Source organism: Carcharhinus amblyrhynchos, chromosome 24 (genome assembly GCF_965287045.1).
Source record: "Carcharhinus amblyrhynchos chromosome 24, sCarAmb.v2.hapA, whole genome shotgun sequence".
Classification (NCBI taxonomy): Eukaryota; Metazoa; Chordata; class Chondrichthyes; order Carcharhiniformes; family Carcharhinidae; genus Carcharhinus; species Carcharhinus amblyrhynchos.
Genome location: NC_137347.1, coordinates 45,551,971 through 45,570,472, shown reverse-complemented (window position 1 = coordinate 45,570,472; position 18,502 = coordinate 45,551,971). Strand labels below are relative to the sequence as shown.

General features: G+C 46.3%; 1 protein-coding gene across 1 annotated transcript in view; it reads left to right on the top strand.

The window, feature by feature from the left end:
• The window catches only part of LOC145357910 (uncharacterized), a 112,313-nt gene that overhangs the window by 85,071 nt on the left and 8,740 nt on the right, over positions 1-18,502 (top strand). Inside the window, exons 4-6 of the mRNA XM_080211479.1 lie at positions 5,213-5,357; positions 7,705-7,827; positions 14,791-18,303. Of these exons, the coding sequence (XP_080067605.1) occupies positions 5,213-5,357; positions 7,705-7,827; positions 14,791-18,303 (3,781 nt within the window). The remainder of the gene's footprint in view (positions 1-5,212; positions 5,358-7,704; positions 7,828-14,790; positions 18,304-18,502) is intronic.

Here is an 18,502-nt window from a genome sequence, read left to right as displayed (position 1 = left end):
TGGAAGGATATATTGGCCTTGGAGGGAGTGCAGAGGAGGTTCACTAGGCTGATAACGGAGATGAGGGGGTTGGACTATGAAGAGAGACTAAATAGACTGGATCTATACTCGTTGGAGTTTAGAAGGATGAGGGGGGATCTTATAGAGACGTATAAGATAATGAAAGGGATGGATAGGGTAGAGTAGAGGTAGAGAGATTCTTCCCGCTTAGAAAGGATAGCAGGGCTAGAGGACACAGCCTCAAGATAAGGGGGGGGCGCAGTTTAGAACGGAGTTGAGGAGGAACTTCTTCACTCAAAGGGTGGTGAATCTCTGGAATTCTCTGCCTGTTGAAGTGGTGGAGGCTGCCTCGCTAAATATATTTAAGTCACGGGTAGATAGGTTTCTGATACACAAGGGAATTAAGGGTTATGGGGAGAAAGCGGGAAAGTGGAACTGATCCACTTCAGATCAGCCATGATCTTATTGAATGGCGGGGCAGGCTCGAGGAGCTAGATGGCCTACTCCTGTTCCTATTTCTTATGTTCTCTGAGTGAAAAGTCATGACTCTTTTTGGTTTCTTGCGGTCTTGGACAGAGCAGGAGCCCAGACCAAGCTGTGATACAACTGGAAAGAATGCTTTCTGTGGTGCATCTGTAAGTTTTTTTTTGATATTCATTCGTGTGTGTCACTGGCTGGGCCAGCATTTATTACCCATCCCTAGTTGCCCTTGAGAAGGTGATGATGAGCTGCCATCTTGAATCGCTGCAGTCTGTGTGCTGTGGGTTGATCCACAAACCCATTAGGGTTTGGGAATTCCAAGGTTTTGACCCAGTGACTGTGAAGGAACAGTGATATATTTCCAAGTCGGGATGGTGAGTGGCTTGGAGGGAACTTGCAGGTGGTGGCGTTCCCTTTTATTTGCTGCCTTTGTCCTTCTACATCTAAGTGGTCATTGGTTTGGAAGGTGCTGCCTAAGGATCTTTGGTGAGTTGCTGCAGTGTATCTTGTAGATAGAAAACACTACAGCTGCTGAGTGTCGATGGTGGAGGGAGTGGACGTTTGTAAATGTGGTCCCAATCAAGTGAGGCAGCTTTGTCCTGGATGGTGTCCAGTTTCTTGAGTGTTGTTGGATCTTCACCCATCCAGGCAAGTTGGGAGTATTCCATCACACTCCTGACTTGTGCCTTGTAGATGGTGGATAGTCTTTGGGGAGTCAGGAGCTGAGTTACTCACCACAGTATTCCTAACCTCTGATCTACTCTTGTAGCCAATGTCGTGAGTCCAGTTGAGTTTCTGGTCAGTGGTGACCCCAAGGATGTTGACAATGGGGAATTCAGTGATGGTAACACCATTGAATGTCAAGGGGCTGTGGTTAGAGTGTCTCTTATTGATGATGGTCATTACCTGGCATTTGTGTGGTTTGTGTTAACTTGCCACTTGTCAGCCCAAGCGTGGATACTGTCCAGATCACGTTGCATTTGAACACAGATTGCTTCAGTATCTGAGGAATCGCAATGATGTGCAATCAGCGATGAACATCCTCACTTCTAACTTATTGATGGAGGGAAGGTCATTGATGAAGCAACTAATGATTGTTGGGCCTAGGACACCACCCGGAGGGACTCCTGCAGAGATGTCCTGGAACTGGAATGACTGACCCTCCATAACAAGTCATTTTCCTCTGTACCAGGTATGACTCTAACCAGCGGAGAGTTTGCCCCGTGATACTCATTGATTCCAGTTTGGCTAGGGTTCCTTGATGCCACACTTGGTTGAATGTGGCCTTAATGTCAAAGGCTGTCACTCTCACCTCACCTCTGGAATTCAGCTCTTTCGTCCATGTTTGAACCAAGGCTGTAATGAGGTCAGGAGCTGAGTGATCCTGCGAAACCCAAACTGGGCGTCGCTGAGCAGGTTATTGCTGAGCAGGTGCTGCTGGATCGCACTGTCGATGACGCCTTCCATCACTTTACTGGTGATCGAGAGTAGACTGGGTGGTTGGGTTGGATTTGTCCTGCTATTTGTATACAGGACATACTAGGGAAATTTTCTAATCATCGGGTAGATGCCAGCGTTGTAACTACTGGAAGAGCTTGGCTAGGGCAGTGGCAAGTTCTGGAACACAAGTCTTCACTATTGCCGGAATGTTATCAGGGTCCATTGCTTTTTCAGTATCCAGTGCCTCCAACCGTTTCTTGATATCACGTGGAGTGAATCAAATTGGCTGGAGATTGGCATCTGAGATGTTGGGGACCACTGGGGAAGGCCGAGATGGATCGTCCACTCAGCACTTCTGGCTGAAGATTGCTGTGAATGTTTCAGCCTTATCTTTTGCCTTATCTGCATTACCTGATGTGCTGGGCTCCTCCATCATTGAGGATGGGGATATTTGTGGATCCTCCTTCTCCAGTGAGTTGTTTAATTGTCCACCACCATTCAAGACTAGATGTGGCAGGACTGCAGAGCTTAGACCTGGTCCATTGGCTGTGGGATCCCTTAGCTTTACCTATCACTTACTGTTTTTGCCATTTGGCATGCAAGTAGTCCTGTCTGGTAACTTCACTAGGTTGACGCCTCATTTTTAGGTATGCCTGGTGCTGCTCCCAGCATGTCCTCCTTCACTCTCCATTGATCCAGGGTTAATCCCCTGGTTTGATGGTAAGGGTTGAGTGGGGGATATACCGGGCCGTGAGGTTACAGATTGTGCTGGTGTACAGCCCTGCTGCTGCTGATGGCCCACAGAGCCTCATGGGTGCCCAGTCTGGAGTTGCTCGATCGGTTTGAAGTCTGTCCCATTTAGCACCGTGACAGTGCCACACAACACGATGGGGGGTATTCTCAATGTGAAGGTGGGACTTTGTCTCCACAAGGACTGTGCGGTGCTCACTCTTACCGATACTATCATGGACAGACACATCTGCAGCCAGCAGATTGGTAAGGATGAGGTCGGGTATGTTATTTCCTCTTGTTGGTTCCTTCACCACAGATTCAGTCTAACAGTTATATCCTTTACGACCCGACCAGCTCGATCAGTCCTGCTGCTGCCCAGACACTCTTGGTGATGGACGTTGAAATCCCCCATCCAGAGTACATTTTGCACCATTGCCACACTCAGTGTTGTTCAACATGGAGGAATACTGATTCGTCAGCTGAAGGTGGTACGTGGTAACCAGCAATAGGTTTCCTTGTTCATGTTTAACCTGAAGCCAGAGTTGATTTAAGGATTCCCAGGGCAACTCCCTCCCTCCTGTATATCACCTCTACTGGGTCTGTCCTGCCAGTGGAACAGCACATATCCAGGGATGGTAATAATGGTGTCTGGAATGTTATTTATAAGGTACGTGAATAGGATGGGAATAGAGGGATATGGTCCCTGGAAGCGTAGGGGGTTTTAGTTAAGTCAGGAGCATGGTCAGTGCAGGCTTGGAGGGCCGAAGGGCCTGTGAGACAGAAGTCTGTGAGACAGTTCTCTCTGTTTTGGCACTAGCCCCCAGATGTTAGTGAGGAGGAGTTTGCAGGGTCGATGGGGCTTTTTGTTTTGCTGTAGCCTTTTCCGGTGCCGAGGTCGATGCCAGGTGATCTGTCCGGTTTCATTTCTTTGTTGAGACTTTGCGGAGATCGAGTGTCTCGCTAGTTTGTTTCAGAGGACAATTAAAAGTCAATCACATTGCTGTTGCTGTGGAATTACGTGTAGGCCAGACCAGGGTAAGGACTGCAGATTTCCTTCCCTAAGGGACATTAGTGAACCAGATGGGTTTTTCCGACAATCGACAATGGTTTCATGGTCATCAGTAGATTCTTAATTCCAGATTTTTTTCATTGAATTCAAATTCCACCATCTGCTGTGGTGGGATTTGAACCCAGGTCCCCAGAACATTGTCTGGGTTTCTGCATTAACAGTCGAGCAATAATATCAGTAGGCCATCACCTACCCAAGTTGGTGAGAGTTGTAGTGGACAGACTACATTTCCTTCGTCTCCTGAGAAAGTAGAGGCGTTGGTGGGGCTTTCTTATCTAAAGTGTTGGCATGGGGGGTACCAGGACAGGTTGTTGGTGAGCTCGACACCTAAAATCTTGAAGCTCTCGATCATTTCTACTTTGTCCCTATTGATGTAAATAGGGGCATGTTCTCCTGTACGCTTCCTGAAGCCAATGACAATCTCCTTCTTTCATTGACATTGAGAGAGAGATTATTGTCTTTGCACCAGTTCAGCAGATTCTCGATCTTATTCCTGTACTCTGTCTCATCATTGCTTGAGGTCTGATTCACTACGGTGGTATCATCAGCAAACTTGAAAATCGAGTGGGAGGGGAATTTGGCCGCACAGTCCCAGGTGTATAAGGAGTATAGTAGAGGGCTGAGGACACAGCCTTGTGGGGCACTGGTGTTGAGGATGATCTTGGAGGAAGTGTTGTTGTCTATCCTTACTGACTATGTGTGCGTTCGGAAGTTCAGGATTCAGCCGCAGAGGGAGGTGCTGAGGCCCAGGCCACAGAGTTTGGTTGACTGTAGTGCCAGGGCGATGATAGGCGAACTGTAGTGGATCCAGGCAGTCTGGGAGGCTGGGATTGATTCATGCCATGACTAACCTTTTGAAGCACTTCATAATGATGGATGTTAGAGCCACTGGATGATAGTTATTAAGGCATCTTATTCGTTTGTGGAACATGGGTGTCACTGGCTGGGCCAGCATTTCTTGCCCATCCCTTGTTGCCCTTGGAGAGTAGTTGAGAATCGACCACATTGCTGTGGCTCTGGAGTCACATGTAGGCCAGACCAGGGAAGGACAGCAGATTTCCTTCCCTAAGGGACATTAGTGAACCAGATGGGTTTAACCGACAATCGACAATGGTTTCATGGGCATCAGTAGATTCTTAATTCCAGATTTTTTTTATTGAATTCAAATTCCACCATCTGCTGTGGTGGGATTCGAACCCAGGTCCCCAGAACATTCGCTGAGTTTCTGGATTAATAGCCTAGTGATAATACCACCAGGCCATCGTCTCCCCATGCCTGGCTGTTCTTTGGTACCTGGATGATGGTCGTTTACTGCTGCAGTTTACTGTAGACAAATTGGAAAATGTTGTGAAAAATGAGGTTTTATATCTCGATTCTTATCTTCAATATGCTGTTCAGATTCATTGGTGGAAATTCTTTGGTGTTTTTGAGATTTTCCTTGCAGAGTGAGGGTTGGTATTTTAAATGTTGAGGTTTGTTCTCCATTCACAGGGTGAAGATGTGTCTCTCAGTGGGAACTCCGAGTTGTCTGTACCCAATGATGAAGTTTGGGCCAAAACAAGATCCCTTCCACCTCCAACTCCAGATGAGATCCGGAAAAATTACTTGCCGTCTCGATCCGGATCCATCCCAACTGGTATCTATAAATGATGTTGTGATAAAACCTGGAGTGTGCAAATCAGTTTTTCTCTCTAAACAACACAAACCGGTTGGCTTCCGATAACTTTAAAGAAAGAGTGTTACATTTTGGATGAACCCAAATAGATTTCATAAATTTCCTGAGCGTGAAATTGAACTTTAATTTTAATTCTTCCTGAAGCTGAGGTACTAGTTTCTTCTGAAAGGAAAAGTTATCGTCAATTAAGTATTAGATGTAGCAACGAAAGATGCATTGATTACTGAAGCATTTATGTGGTCAAAGTTTTGTACTTTGCTCTCACTGCAAAGTTCCTGCAAAAAGGGTGGAAATTTCCACAATTCTGAACATTTTACTGAAGTGCATCCCGCCATCTACTGGAGCAGCTGGGAACCACCAACAGTCAGTGCAGTAATTCTGAAAGTTGGCTGGTTTTTGGGCCTCAGAAGGTTCTAGCTGGTCTTTCTGTGTTAAATGAATGGAACTCGGGTCACAGTGCAGTTAAACCTCATGGAGGGTGAGCTACCAGAGGACCAGCTGTGTGTTGGTGCTGGCCCATTGGCTGTCATATAGGCAGATAAAACAACAATATCAACAACCTGAATTTAGAAAGCGCCTTTAACATCCAGGGCATTTCAGAGTGTTGGAAATTCAGATATGACACTGAGCCACAAAACAGAGACCAGGACAGGTAACTAACAGCTTGGTCACCTGGTAATATCTTAAATGAGGGAACGATGAGCTAGAGAGACTGAGGGGTGTAGCGAAGGCATTCCACGGCTTGGAACAGTTTACCAAGAGCCCTGAGCGAGGCACCAGAATTGGAGATGTTCAGATAGTTCTGAGGATTTGAGGACTAGATGAGAGAGGAAGAAGGGGCCAGTTCGGGAAGGGTGAGATATTGAAAACAGAGCTCTTGTTTAACTGAGGCAGTGAGTCTGGGGTGAATGGAACTTAGTGCAAGTTACTGACTACAGTTTTAGGTGATCAGATTTATGGAGGTAGACTGTGCGACGGCAGCCAGCAATAAATTGCAGTAGAATCACTTTGAGGTAACACTTCCGTTGGACAAGAGTTTCAGCAACATTGGAGCTGAGATAGTGAGTGTCAGGCGATGCTCCAGGGGTGGGATTGGATGGATTTTGGTAATGGTGTGGATATGTGATTGGAAGCTCTGCTTATCAAAGGAAATTTCTGTTTATCCAGCATTGGACATCAAATAACCAATCAGAGAAAGTAAGTAAAAATGCAAAACCCTGTGGATGCTGGAATGTGAAAGGGGAACAGAGGAAGCTGGAAAACCTCAGCAGGTCTGGCAGCATCAGTAGAGAGAAAGAAACACGGTTAATATTTCGAGACCCAGGCCCTCAAGTCAGAACAAAGTGTGTTAGAGCGAGAGAAATAGCATCAGAAAGCAGCCTCGTTAAGAATAAATGACATTGCTGTGTGTGGGGGGGAGGGGGAGGAGGAGGAGGAGTGTGTGGGTGCGGTGGGGGGGAGGATTACATTGAAGGTAACACACGTGGAATATTTAAAAATAGAAAAAGGTGTTATGATGGAGGACAAAGATCACAGTCTAAAGTTGTTGGACTCACTGAGTCCCAAGGATTGTCACATGTTTAATGGGAAGACGAGGTGTTTCCCTCCCAATCACTGGAACGTTGCAGCAGACTAAGAGCAGACATGTTGTCAAAAGATCAAGATACTGAGTTAAAACGACAGGAAGATTGAACACTGCGGCATAAACAGGCCCTTCGGCCCACAAGTTGCAGAAGTCTGCGTTCGTGCTTGCAGGCGAGACAAAACTGCCTCAGTCTGTGTTTATTCTCAGCAATGTAGAGCAGAGTGGGTTGGGCCTGTGATAATGTGAGATGGAGGCAGGATTGAGAGCTGGAGATGTGGCCCAGTTGGGTGTTCTGGGCCTCCGTGCAAAAACAAACTCGATCTTAGCACAATGTCACTGAGGGACTAAATTTGAAAAGGGAGAGGAGGATTGGGGGGAGCAGGAACAGGAGGAGAAGCTGGGGCCAGTGATTCTCTGCCAGTCGTTCAATAATGAAAGCAGGTGAGTGTCGCCCCACCCAGCTGAACAGGAGCAGAGAGAAGGTGAAGAAGGTTCGTGCTGTCAGAATCAAAGGCCACAGACACATTGGGGAGGGAATTTAAACATTGTCACAGTGTAGGTGAGAGTCATCTCAATCTATTGTCCAGTCCCAGTGGAACACATTCCAATCCCAGGTTTAAATTAGGTTGATTGGGGATTTGAATAGATCAAACAATATTATTTCATGTAGTTACAGATTCTTTAAAGTGTGCAGTTCCCTAACCTTTTCTTTAAAAATAACAGGAACAACCTTCAAACCACAACAGCAGAAGATCCAATCGTCTTTCAAAGGCCCCAAGCTGAAAGAGAAGAGAATTCGGAGGACAACAATAATGGGACTTCCACAACACGTTCAACAGGAACTAGGTTTGTTTATTCTGGACTCGTCAACTGTTTGGCAGTCAAACTTTAACAGATTCCATTTGTTTGTTGAACCTTGAAGGAATTGGATGCAGAGCAGAGTCTGGAGCAAGTGTGTGACTGAAATTGGACATAACAGAAATTTATTTTCCAATGAATGCTTTTGATGAATGGGGAGCATGGAGCGGAGGCCTCGTTGATGGGGATAGTCTCGGGTTTGAGTTCTAGTTTAGAAAAATAGAAACATAGAAAAACTACACACAAACAGGCCCTTCAGCCCATAAGTTGCACCGAACATGTCCCTACCTACTAAACTTACCTATAAGCCTCTATCTTCCTAAGTTCCATGTACTTATCCAAAAGTCTCTTAAAAGACCCTATTGAATCTGCCTCTACCACCACCACCAGCAGCCGATTCCACTCACTCACCACCCTCTGAGTGAAAAACTTACCCCTGACATCTCCTCTGTACCTGCTCCCCAGCACCTTAAACCTGTGTCCTCTCGTAGTGACCATTTTAGCCCTGGGAAGTAGCCTCTGAGAATCCACCCTATCTATTCCTCTCAACATCTTACGCACCTCTATCAGATCACCTGTCATCCTTCGTCTCTCCAAGGAGAGAAGGCCGAGCTCCCTCAACCTATCCTCATAAGGCAACGTCCTTGCAAATCTCCTCTGTACCCTTTCTATAGCTTCCACATCCTTCCTGTAACAAGGTGACCAGAACTGCGCACAGTACTCCAAGTGGGGTCTGACCAGGGTCTTGTAAAGCTGTAGCATTATCTCCCGACTCCTAAACTCAATTCCTTGATTGATGGAAGCTACATTAACTCCTGTCTGCTCTGGGCAATGAGCTGTTACCCTTAGATGTGGCACTGGGGAGGACAGAGCGCAGTTGGGTTCCAATCGGGCCATATCTTATTCAGCTATGATTTCTGTCGAGCTGTGTGGAATGAAAAATGATCTGGATTTGAGATAACTATCCAGAGAAATGCTCAAGATAATGGCTACTCCCCTCATCTGGAAATGAAACAGTGAGAAGTCATCGTTTAGCAAAGTAACTGGTTAAATGGTGATGTCCTCATCACCAGTGTCGAGTATAGGGCTAATGGGAGGACTTTGAATAGTGTGGATGAACAGAGGGATCTAGGTATATGTGTACATAGATCCCTGAAAGTTGGGAATCAAGTAGATAAGGTTGTTAGGAAGGCATACGGTGTCTTGGCGTTTATTGGTAGGGGGATTGAATTTAGGAGTCGCAGCGTCATGTTGCAACTGTACACAACTCTGGTGCGGCCGCACTTGGAGTACTGTGTGCAGTTCTGGTCCCCACATTATAGGAAGGATGTGGAGGCTTTGGAGAGGGTGCAGAGGAGGTTTACCAGGATGTTGCCTGGTATGGAGGGGAGGTCCTATGAGGAGAGGCTGAGGGATTTGGGGTTGTTTTCGCTGGAAAGAAGGCGGCTAAGAGGGGATCTTATTGAAACTTATAAGATGATTAGAGGTTTAGATAGGGTGGATAGTAATAGCCTTTTTCCTCTGATGGAGAAATCTAGCATGAGGGGGCATGGCTTCAAATTAAGGGGGGGTAGTTATAGGACGGATGTCAGGGGTAGGTTCTTTACCCAGAGGGTGGTGAGGGATTGGAATGCCCTGCCTGCTGCAGTTGTAAATGCACCTAGTTTGGGGGCGTTTAAGAGATCCGTGGATAGGTTTATGGACGAGAAGGGATTGGTTTAGGTTAGTGGGTCATTGTTTTGTGACTGGTCGGCGCAACATCGTGGGCCGAAGGGCCTGTTCTGCGCTGTAATCTTCTATGTTCTATGTTCTATGTTAACTATCTTCAGCTGCTTCATCAATGACCTTCCTGCCATTATAATGTTCACTGATAACTGCACAACTGAAGCGGTTCGTGTCTAAATGTAGTAAAACCCAGACAATATTCAGGATTAGTGGTGAGTAAATTTGCTAATGACCATCCTGTTGATTGTAAAGATATTTCCTGGCTTGTTAGAAGGGACAGGAAATGACCATTGCTGAATCCCCCATTAACAATATCCTGGGGGTTACCATTGACCAGAAACTGAACTGGACTCACCAGATAAATACTGTGGCTACAAGAGAGGGTCAGACGCTGGGAATCCTGCAGAGAGTAACTCACCTCCTGACTCCCCAAAAGTCTGTCCACCATTTACAAGGCACAAGTCTGGAGTGTGATGGAAGACCACTTGCCTGGATGGGTGTTACAGAGGAGGTGGTGCTGGAAGTCTTAAAGTGCATCAAGGTAGATAAATCCCCAGGACACTCTGGGAGGCTAGGGAGGAAATTGTGGGTTCCCTAGCAGAGATATTTGAATCATTGATAGTCACGGGTGAGGTGCCTGAAGATTGAGTGACAAATGTTGTGCCTTTGTTTAAAAAGAGCTGCAGGGAAAAGCCTGGGAACTACTGGGCAGTGAGCCTCACATCTGTGGTGTTGTGAGAAGGTATTTTGAGAGACAGGATCTACAGGCATTTAGAGACACAAGGACTGATTAGGGACAGTCAGCATGGCTTTGAGTGGAAAATCATGTCTCTCAAATTTGATTGAGTTTTTTGAAAGGATAACTAGATGAGGGCAGTGCAGTTGATGTTATCTACATGGACTTTAGCAAGGCCTTTGTCAAAGTACTGCTCAGTAGGTTGTTGCATAACGTTACACCTCACAGGATCCAGGGTGAGGTAGCCAAATAGATACTAAACTGGCTGAAGACAAACAGTGATAGTAGAGGGTTGTTTTTCAAACTGGAGGCCTGTGACCAGCGGTGTGCCTCAGGGATCAGTGCTGGGTCCACTGTTATTTGTCATTTATAATAATGATTTTGGATGAGAATGTAGGGGGCTTGGTTAGTAAGTTTGCAGATGACACCAAGATTGGTGGCATAGTGGACAGTGAAGAAAGTTATCTCCAATTGCAACAGGATTTTGATCAATTGGGCCAGTGGGCTGACGAATGGCAGATGGAGTTTAATTTAGATAAATGTGAGGTGATGCATTTTGGTCGATTGAACCAGGGCAGGACTTACTCAGTTAATGGTAGAGCACTGGGGAGAGTTACAGAACAAAGAGATCTAGGGGTACAGGTTCATAGCTCCTTGAAAGTGGAGTCACAGGTGGACAGAGTGGTGAAGAAGGCATTCAGCATGCTTGGTTTCATCGGTCAGAACATTGAATACAGGAGTTGGGATGTCTTGTTGAAGTTGTAGAAGACATTGGTAAGGCCTCACTGGGAATACTGTGTACAGCTCTGGTCACCCTATTATAGAAAGGATATTATTAAACTAGAAAGAGTGCAGAAAAGATTTACTAGGATGCTACTGGGACTTGATGGATTGAGTTATAAGGAGAGGCTGGATAGACTGGGACTTTTTTCTCTGGAGCGTAGGAGGCTGAGGGGTGATCTTATAGAGGTCTATAAAATAATGAGGGGCACAGATCAGCTAGATAGTCAATATCTTTTCCCAATGGTAGGGGAGTCTAAAACTAGAGGGCAGAGGTTTAAGGTGAGAGGGGAGAGATACAAAAGGGTCCAGAGGGGCAATTTTTTCACACAGAGGGTGGTGAGTGTCTGGAACGAGCTGCCAGAGGTAGTCGTAGAGGCGGGTACAATTTTGTCTTTTAAAAAGCGTTTAGACAGTTACGTGGGTACGATGGGTATAGAGGGATATGGGACAAATAAGGGCAATGGGGACTAGCTTAGGGGTTGAAAAAAAGGGTGGCATGGATAAGTTGGGCCAAAGGGCCTGTTTCCCTGCTGTAAACCTCTATGACTCTTTGACTCTTACAGCTCCAACAACATTCAAGAAGCTCAACATCATCCAGGACAAAGCAGCCTGTTTGTTGCTACCCCTTCTACCAACATTCACTCCCTTCACCACCGACAAACAAAAACAGCCGTGTGGACCATCTACAAGATGCATAACAGGAACTCACCAAGGTTCCTTAGGCAGCACCTTCCAAATCCACATTCACTGCCACCTAAAAGGAGAAGGGCAGCAGAGACCTGGAACACCATCACCTACAGGTTTCCCTCCAAGTCACTCACCATTCCTGACTCAGAAATATATCACCGTTCCTTTACTATCACTGGGTCAAAATCCTGGAACTCTCTCCCTAACAGCACTGTAGGTGTACCTACACCTCGGGGGCTGTGATTCAAGAAGGCAATTAGGAATAGATAATGAATACTGACATAGCAGCTTTGCAAATGAATAAATATGACTGAAGTTAAACTCAAGGAAAATGTGACTAAAACTTTATTCTGGGAATGAATATAATCAGTGATGGAACTCCTCCTCTGTGCTTTAGGGAAGAATCAATTCAGAAATTGTACACAGAAAATAACTGGAAAATATGTCAGAGTTACTGTTCTAATCCTCTGTGCTGTTCCTGGAAGCCTCGAGATACATTAGCTGCATAATCCTTTTGGAAATGCAGTCGAATATATTATCCACTTTGCATTGTAATTTAGCTTGTGTAGCAGAGCATATTATTATTTGGAATATTTTCCAGGGTGAGTGAATCAATCCAGTAATGGGTGTGAAAGGTTTCTGAATTGTATTAGATGTTGCTTCCTTATTTTCTGCTTTAGAATTTGATGAGTTTTATTTTCACCCTGAGAGTAGCAGCAATGAAATAGTTGCTCTATCTGTAGCTCAAAGGATTCTCCTTGAAATCTCAATGCAAAAACCTGAGGTTGTTTTTCCCCGACCGTCACCTGATGCTGTGGAATAGAGAGACTCACTGGTCAGATTGATTGGATTATTGTGTCCTGGCAACACAGATGCAGGAGGTTATAGAATAAGCAGAAAATCTGTTCACCTTTTTCACTCCCCAGGATCAAATCCTCTCTGTTTAGCCGACATTAAAGAACCATCCAGTAATAGTTCTGTTTTGAATTGTGTAATCGTGATATTAATCTCCCTTTTGTTAAGGTCACCTTTATCATTGACGCTGATGTTTAGTGTAACTGCGTCACAGCAGTGAGGGGCATCTCACGCGTAATAGTAAATATTGCAAATTCTGCTTTTCCCAGTAGTTTAATAATAAAGTGCATGATATTTTTAAATTTAATTCTGATGATTCGAGTGTTATTTCCCACATTATAATGGCCAAGATTGAATCAAATATCTGCATATTATTCGCAAAGATTGAATTGCAAAAGAACATTGTGTCACAGTGATGACATCAAGTTCCCAAATATGAACAATGAAACCATAAGGAGCAGAAGCAGACTGTTTGGCCCATTGAGTCTGCTCCACCGTTCAATGAGATCACGACCAATCTGATACAATCATCCTCAACTTTTCCGCCTTGTCCCCATAACCCTCAATTCCCTTACTGATTACAAATCTGTCTGTCTCAGCCTTGAACATATTTAATGACCCAGCCTCTATAGCTCTCTGCGGGAAAGCATTCCACAGATTCACTCCACTCAGAAGAAATTCTTCCTCATCTCTGTCTTAAATCAATAATCCCCTTACTCTGAGATTATTCCCTCTAGTCCCAGACTCTCCCACATGAGGAAATAAACTCTCTGCATCTACTCTGTCAAATCACCTGGAAATCCTATACGTGTCTCATTCTTTTGAACCCCAATGAGTACAGGCTCAATCTACTGAATCTCTCATGAGGAAATCACTCATACCCTGGATAAACCTAGTGAACCTTCTCCGGACTGCCTCCAATGTCAGTATATCTTTCCTTGGATAAGGGGACCAAAACTCTTCACAGTTTTCCAGATGTGGTCTAACTGCTACCTCGTATAATTCTAGCAAGACTTCTCTATTTTTAGACTCCATTCCCTTTGAAGTAAAGGCCAACATCCCATTTGCTTTCCCCTTATTACCTGCTGATCTTGCATGCTAGACTTTTGTGATTTTTAAAAAAAATAAATTTGTTTGTGGGATATGGGTGTCGCTGGCTGGCCAGCATTTATTGCCCATTCCTAGTTACCCTTGTTCCGAGAGTCAACCACATTTCTGTGGCTCTGGAGTCACATGTAGGCCAGACCGGGTAAGGATGGCAGATTTCCTTCCCTAAAGGACATTAGTGAATCAGATGGGTTTTTCCAACAATTGACAATGGTTTCACGGTCATCAATAGATTCTTAATCACAGATTTTTAAAATTGAATTCAAATTCTACAATCTGCCATGGCAGGATTCAAATCTGGGTTCCCAGAATATTAGCTGAGTTTCTGGATTAATGGTCTAATGATAATACCAAGAAGCCATTGCTTTCTGAGGACACCAAATCCCCCCCCCCCCCAATACTGCAGCTTTCTGCCGTCTCTCTGTCTATTTAAATAATATTCAGCTCCTTTATTCTTCTTGCCAAAATGCATCATCTCACATTTTCCTATATTGTATTCCAACTGCCAAGTTTTTGCCCACTCACCCAAACTATTTATATCCCTCTTGACTTTGAACCATCATCATTTACCTTCCCACCTATTTTTCTGTCATCTGCATACTTGGCAATAGTACCTTCACTCCCCCCATCTGAGTCACTAATATATATTGTAAATAATTATGGCCCCAGCACTGACCCCTGTGGTACTCCACTAGTTATGGTTGCCATCCTGAAAATGCCCCTCTTATCCCAACTCTGCCAATCCTTTATTCATGTTAATGTACTACCCTCAACACCATGGACTCTTAATTAACCTTTCGTGCGGTGCCTTACTACGTGCTTTTTGAAAATATTGCATCTACTGGTTCCCCTTTATCTATCCTGCTCGTTACTAACTCGAAGAATGCAAAGAAATTTGTCAGAGGTGATTTTCCCGCTGTGAAGCTGATTCTGCTCTCTTGTTATATTGTAAATGGAATGTTTAGTTTGGCTTCACTTGAGGAATAGCTTTCGATCATCAGCAACTCAAATCTGAGTCACGGTTGGGTTTTAATTTTGTTCTTTCTGTTTTAAAACAGGGATTGGAAAAACCTCTCGTTCAAATAGCGGTGTGAAAGTGCCTGATGCAGACAGTGCTGGCGTTGTCTCAGTGTCCAGGGCTGATGAAAACTATTGCTTTAATAACGTGTCCCACTCCAGAGTGAGGGGCTCTCTGCGGTCTGTCAATTTTACTGATTCATCACTGGAAACCAATGAATCTCTAAGCACTTTAGAAATGAACTGTGGACTCATCAATTTTTCCCAAAGACCAAAATCGTTAGCTGTTCCCAAATCATCCGTACCCAGTGAACTTCTTCAAAATCCCGTTATGTCCATGTCACCTCAGGCAACGTACTTATCCAAAATCATTCCGAATGCAATACTGCCCCCTGCAGTGGATGTTGTGATGATTAACACCGGTCAGAACTATGTGCGTACCCTCAGCAGAAACAGCTTAATAGGTGCTCCTTCTCCTGCCTGTTCCCGTTCCATCTCGCTGCAGAATTACGATGGGAGGGATTATGCTTCCAGTGATGCGTGGAGTCACTCTGAATCCTCTGAAACCATAGTTTCAAACAACTCCACTATTTCATCACAGGGAAATGGCCAGCCTCGCTCTGTGGAGGAAGACAGAGAGAAATCGAGAGATCAACGTAATGTTACAGATTCTGATCCCAATCCTCGAGCAAACACCAGTCGCTGGGTGAATGCCTGTCCTACGCAGGATGTTGCAGCAATCACAGAGGATGTATCTGCACACTATACCTCAAACTATAAAACTAATGAACTGATGAGTAATGGTTATGCTAATCAAGCACTATCTTCTGCACAGAGCACTGGGAGTATTACTGATGCATCGGATACGCAGAGTATAACCAGCGAGCGCTCAATCTCCAGGAGTTTGTCAGTCAAGAAAATGAAGAAGCCACCTGCTCCTCCAAGAAGGATTCATTCCTTACAACAAGCCGAGGAACAGAACTCGGAATTCAAAGATCACAGTTGTACATCACCTGGGAATGATGATGTCTTTTCCCCTTCACTCAGTGAAATAAATGAGTCTGAGTGTGCTGGCAGCTTCCCTGCGGCTGCTGTGAAATCTCCCAACGGATTGGGAGAAAAGACTAAAGGAAATATTCTTCAGTCAACAAGAAGTTCTCCTCCGCAGAATGCAATCTCGCCCAACAAATCAGAGCAAACCATGTCTCCATCGAGCGGATACTCGAGTCAGAGTGGAACGCCCACTTTGCTGAGGGATCTCGGACCTCCTTCCTCTCCTGAGGGAAAATCCAAACCCACTGAGTTGGAACGATCGCCTTCCTGTGATCCCCCAGGAACGTCACGATCAACATCTTTAGCATCGATTTCATCCTCTCTTTCTCAGCACGTTGATCTGTTTTCCATCCCTCCTCCGCCATCCTGTCCTGCCCCCCCTCCGCCCACTCTGAAAATGGCTAAATTGGCACCATCGCTGTTGTACGCTTGGAAACCGGAGACGATTCCCCCGCCACCAACCGGACCCGCTCCATCGCCACCCAGGAGAAAACCGTCCTTCCTCTTCGCTGCAACCACTCGCAGCCCATCTGTCACTGCAGCCCCGCCCACTGTGACCCCGCCCCCACCGGTCAGCGTGGCCCCACCCCTGCCCGTCACTGCAACCCCGCCCCCACTGGTCAGCGTGGCCCCACCCCTGCCTGTCACTGCAGCCCCGCCCACTGTGACCCTGCCCACTGTGACCCCGCCCCCACCAGTCAGTGTGGCCCCACCCCTGCCCGTCACTGCAACTCCGCCCACTGTGACCCCGCCCCCACCGGTCAGTGCTGCCCCACCCCCGCCTGTCACTGTGGCTCCGCCTCCACCTGTCACTGCAACCCCGCCCACTGTGACCCCACCAGTCTCTGCTGCTCTGTCCCTGCCAGTCAGTGTGGCCCCCACCCAGCCGGTTACTGTGGCCCTGACCCCACAGGTCAGTGTGGCTGTGACCCCCCTGGTCACTGCAGCCTTGCCGGTCAGTGCGGCCCCAGCCCTGCCAATCAGTACGGCCACAACCCTGCTGGTCAGTGCGACTCCGACAGTAGCCATTGACACGGCCGCCCAGACCCCGGCTGCCACTGGAAATGTTGATCCGTCTCCAGCCCCGGCACTCGTTGCCCCACGTGTTCCATCTACCTCTGTGCCCACCTCGGTCTCACTGACTTCAGTCACAGGGAAAGCCCCTTCCCCCCCACCTTCACCCCCTCCGTCCCATCTTCCACCCCCACCAAAAAAAGCCACGGTAACGGGAACGTTTCCCCCTCCACTTTCCCCAAACGTTTCCCAGGCCCAGAAGCAGGAACAATCTGCGTTTGATTGGCCCCCGCCTCCTCCCCCTTTGTCTCCCGCTGTCTTCACAACTTCCACACAAATCTCATCTCCATCTTCCAGCATCAATGTTGCTGATTCGGGTCAGCAAGATGCTGAATTCCTGTTTCCACCCCCTCCACCTCCACTCCTTACAGACACCACACGAGACCAGCGACTTTCTGCCGAGGGTTTACAGTTAGCGTCTCCACCGGCCCCCCCTCCTCTAGCTGCTGCGATGACATTGGAGGACACAAGCCCAGGGCAACCTGTAACCTCAGCATCCATCTCACCACCTTCTCCAACCTCCCAACCAACTGAAACCAAAATGGCCAAATCCACACCCAGATCCTCAGCTCCACCTACATTGAATAATCCTCAACAGAAAGTTACTGTCTCAGGATTCCAACCTGCAGATTCTCAACTTTCAAACATAACTCAAACATCAAAAGTGTCCAATCTGGATTCTGAAAAAGAATTGACTGTTCAGTCTTCAAGTCAGGATGCTAGTGCTCAAGATGGTAAACCGATTGTCACCGCCTCCCTGTTGCAGATGGTCCGCTTACGTTCTGTGCAGATGACCACTTACGTACCTGGGGGGTCCGACAACCAGCAACAAGCCAACAAAAACCAACTCGACTTGAAACCTTCTGCCAAAAGTAATGTGACTGCACCCAGCAAACCTGCTCGCAAGTCCCTGCTCCGATTGCCATCCTCCTCCGATTCCCAATCTCCTTTAAAACCCAATAATTCTCTGGTTATGAGGAAACCCACAATGCTCCCCAGTGATGTTCAAGGACAAACAACACTAAAGCCACCCGATGACGGCGCTCCACTCAAATCTCCTGCCTCAACAGCCAGCTTCATTTTCTCAAAAAATGTAAGTCCCAAGAGGTTGATCTTTGAAAGTCCTCAGTCTCCTGCGGCAGAGGCAGCAGTGAAGAAAAGCCTGATGGCTGAACTCAGCTCCGTCTCCGAACGGATCGCGGCAAAGACTGAATCAAAAAGCCCAACAAATCCACCCAGTAAAACAGTTTCAGAGACTCCTGCACCGAGGAAACCAGGCAGAATTCCACCGCCTGTAGCCAAAAAACCTTCATTTCTGCCACACACACACAGACTGCCCTCCGCATCAACAGATGTGAGCGAACTTCCTCAAGCACAGGGCACGTCTGATACTCTCGGATCTACAGGTGATGCCAAGGATGAGAAAGGTACTTACCGGAGTGAAAAGCAGCTGAGTCTAATTTGAAGTTGTGTAAATGTCACACAGTGAGTTCATATTCGGGCTGTAACAGTTACTTTGCAGAATTGTAGAATTGAACTTGTCTTGCTTAAAAGTAGTTTTCTTATGATATTAAAACACTTTTCCAGTCCCCTTACCATCCAAAGAAGGAGCAGAAAATGTGAAAA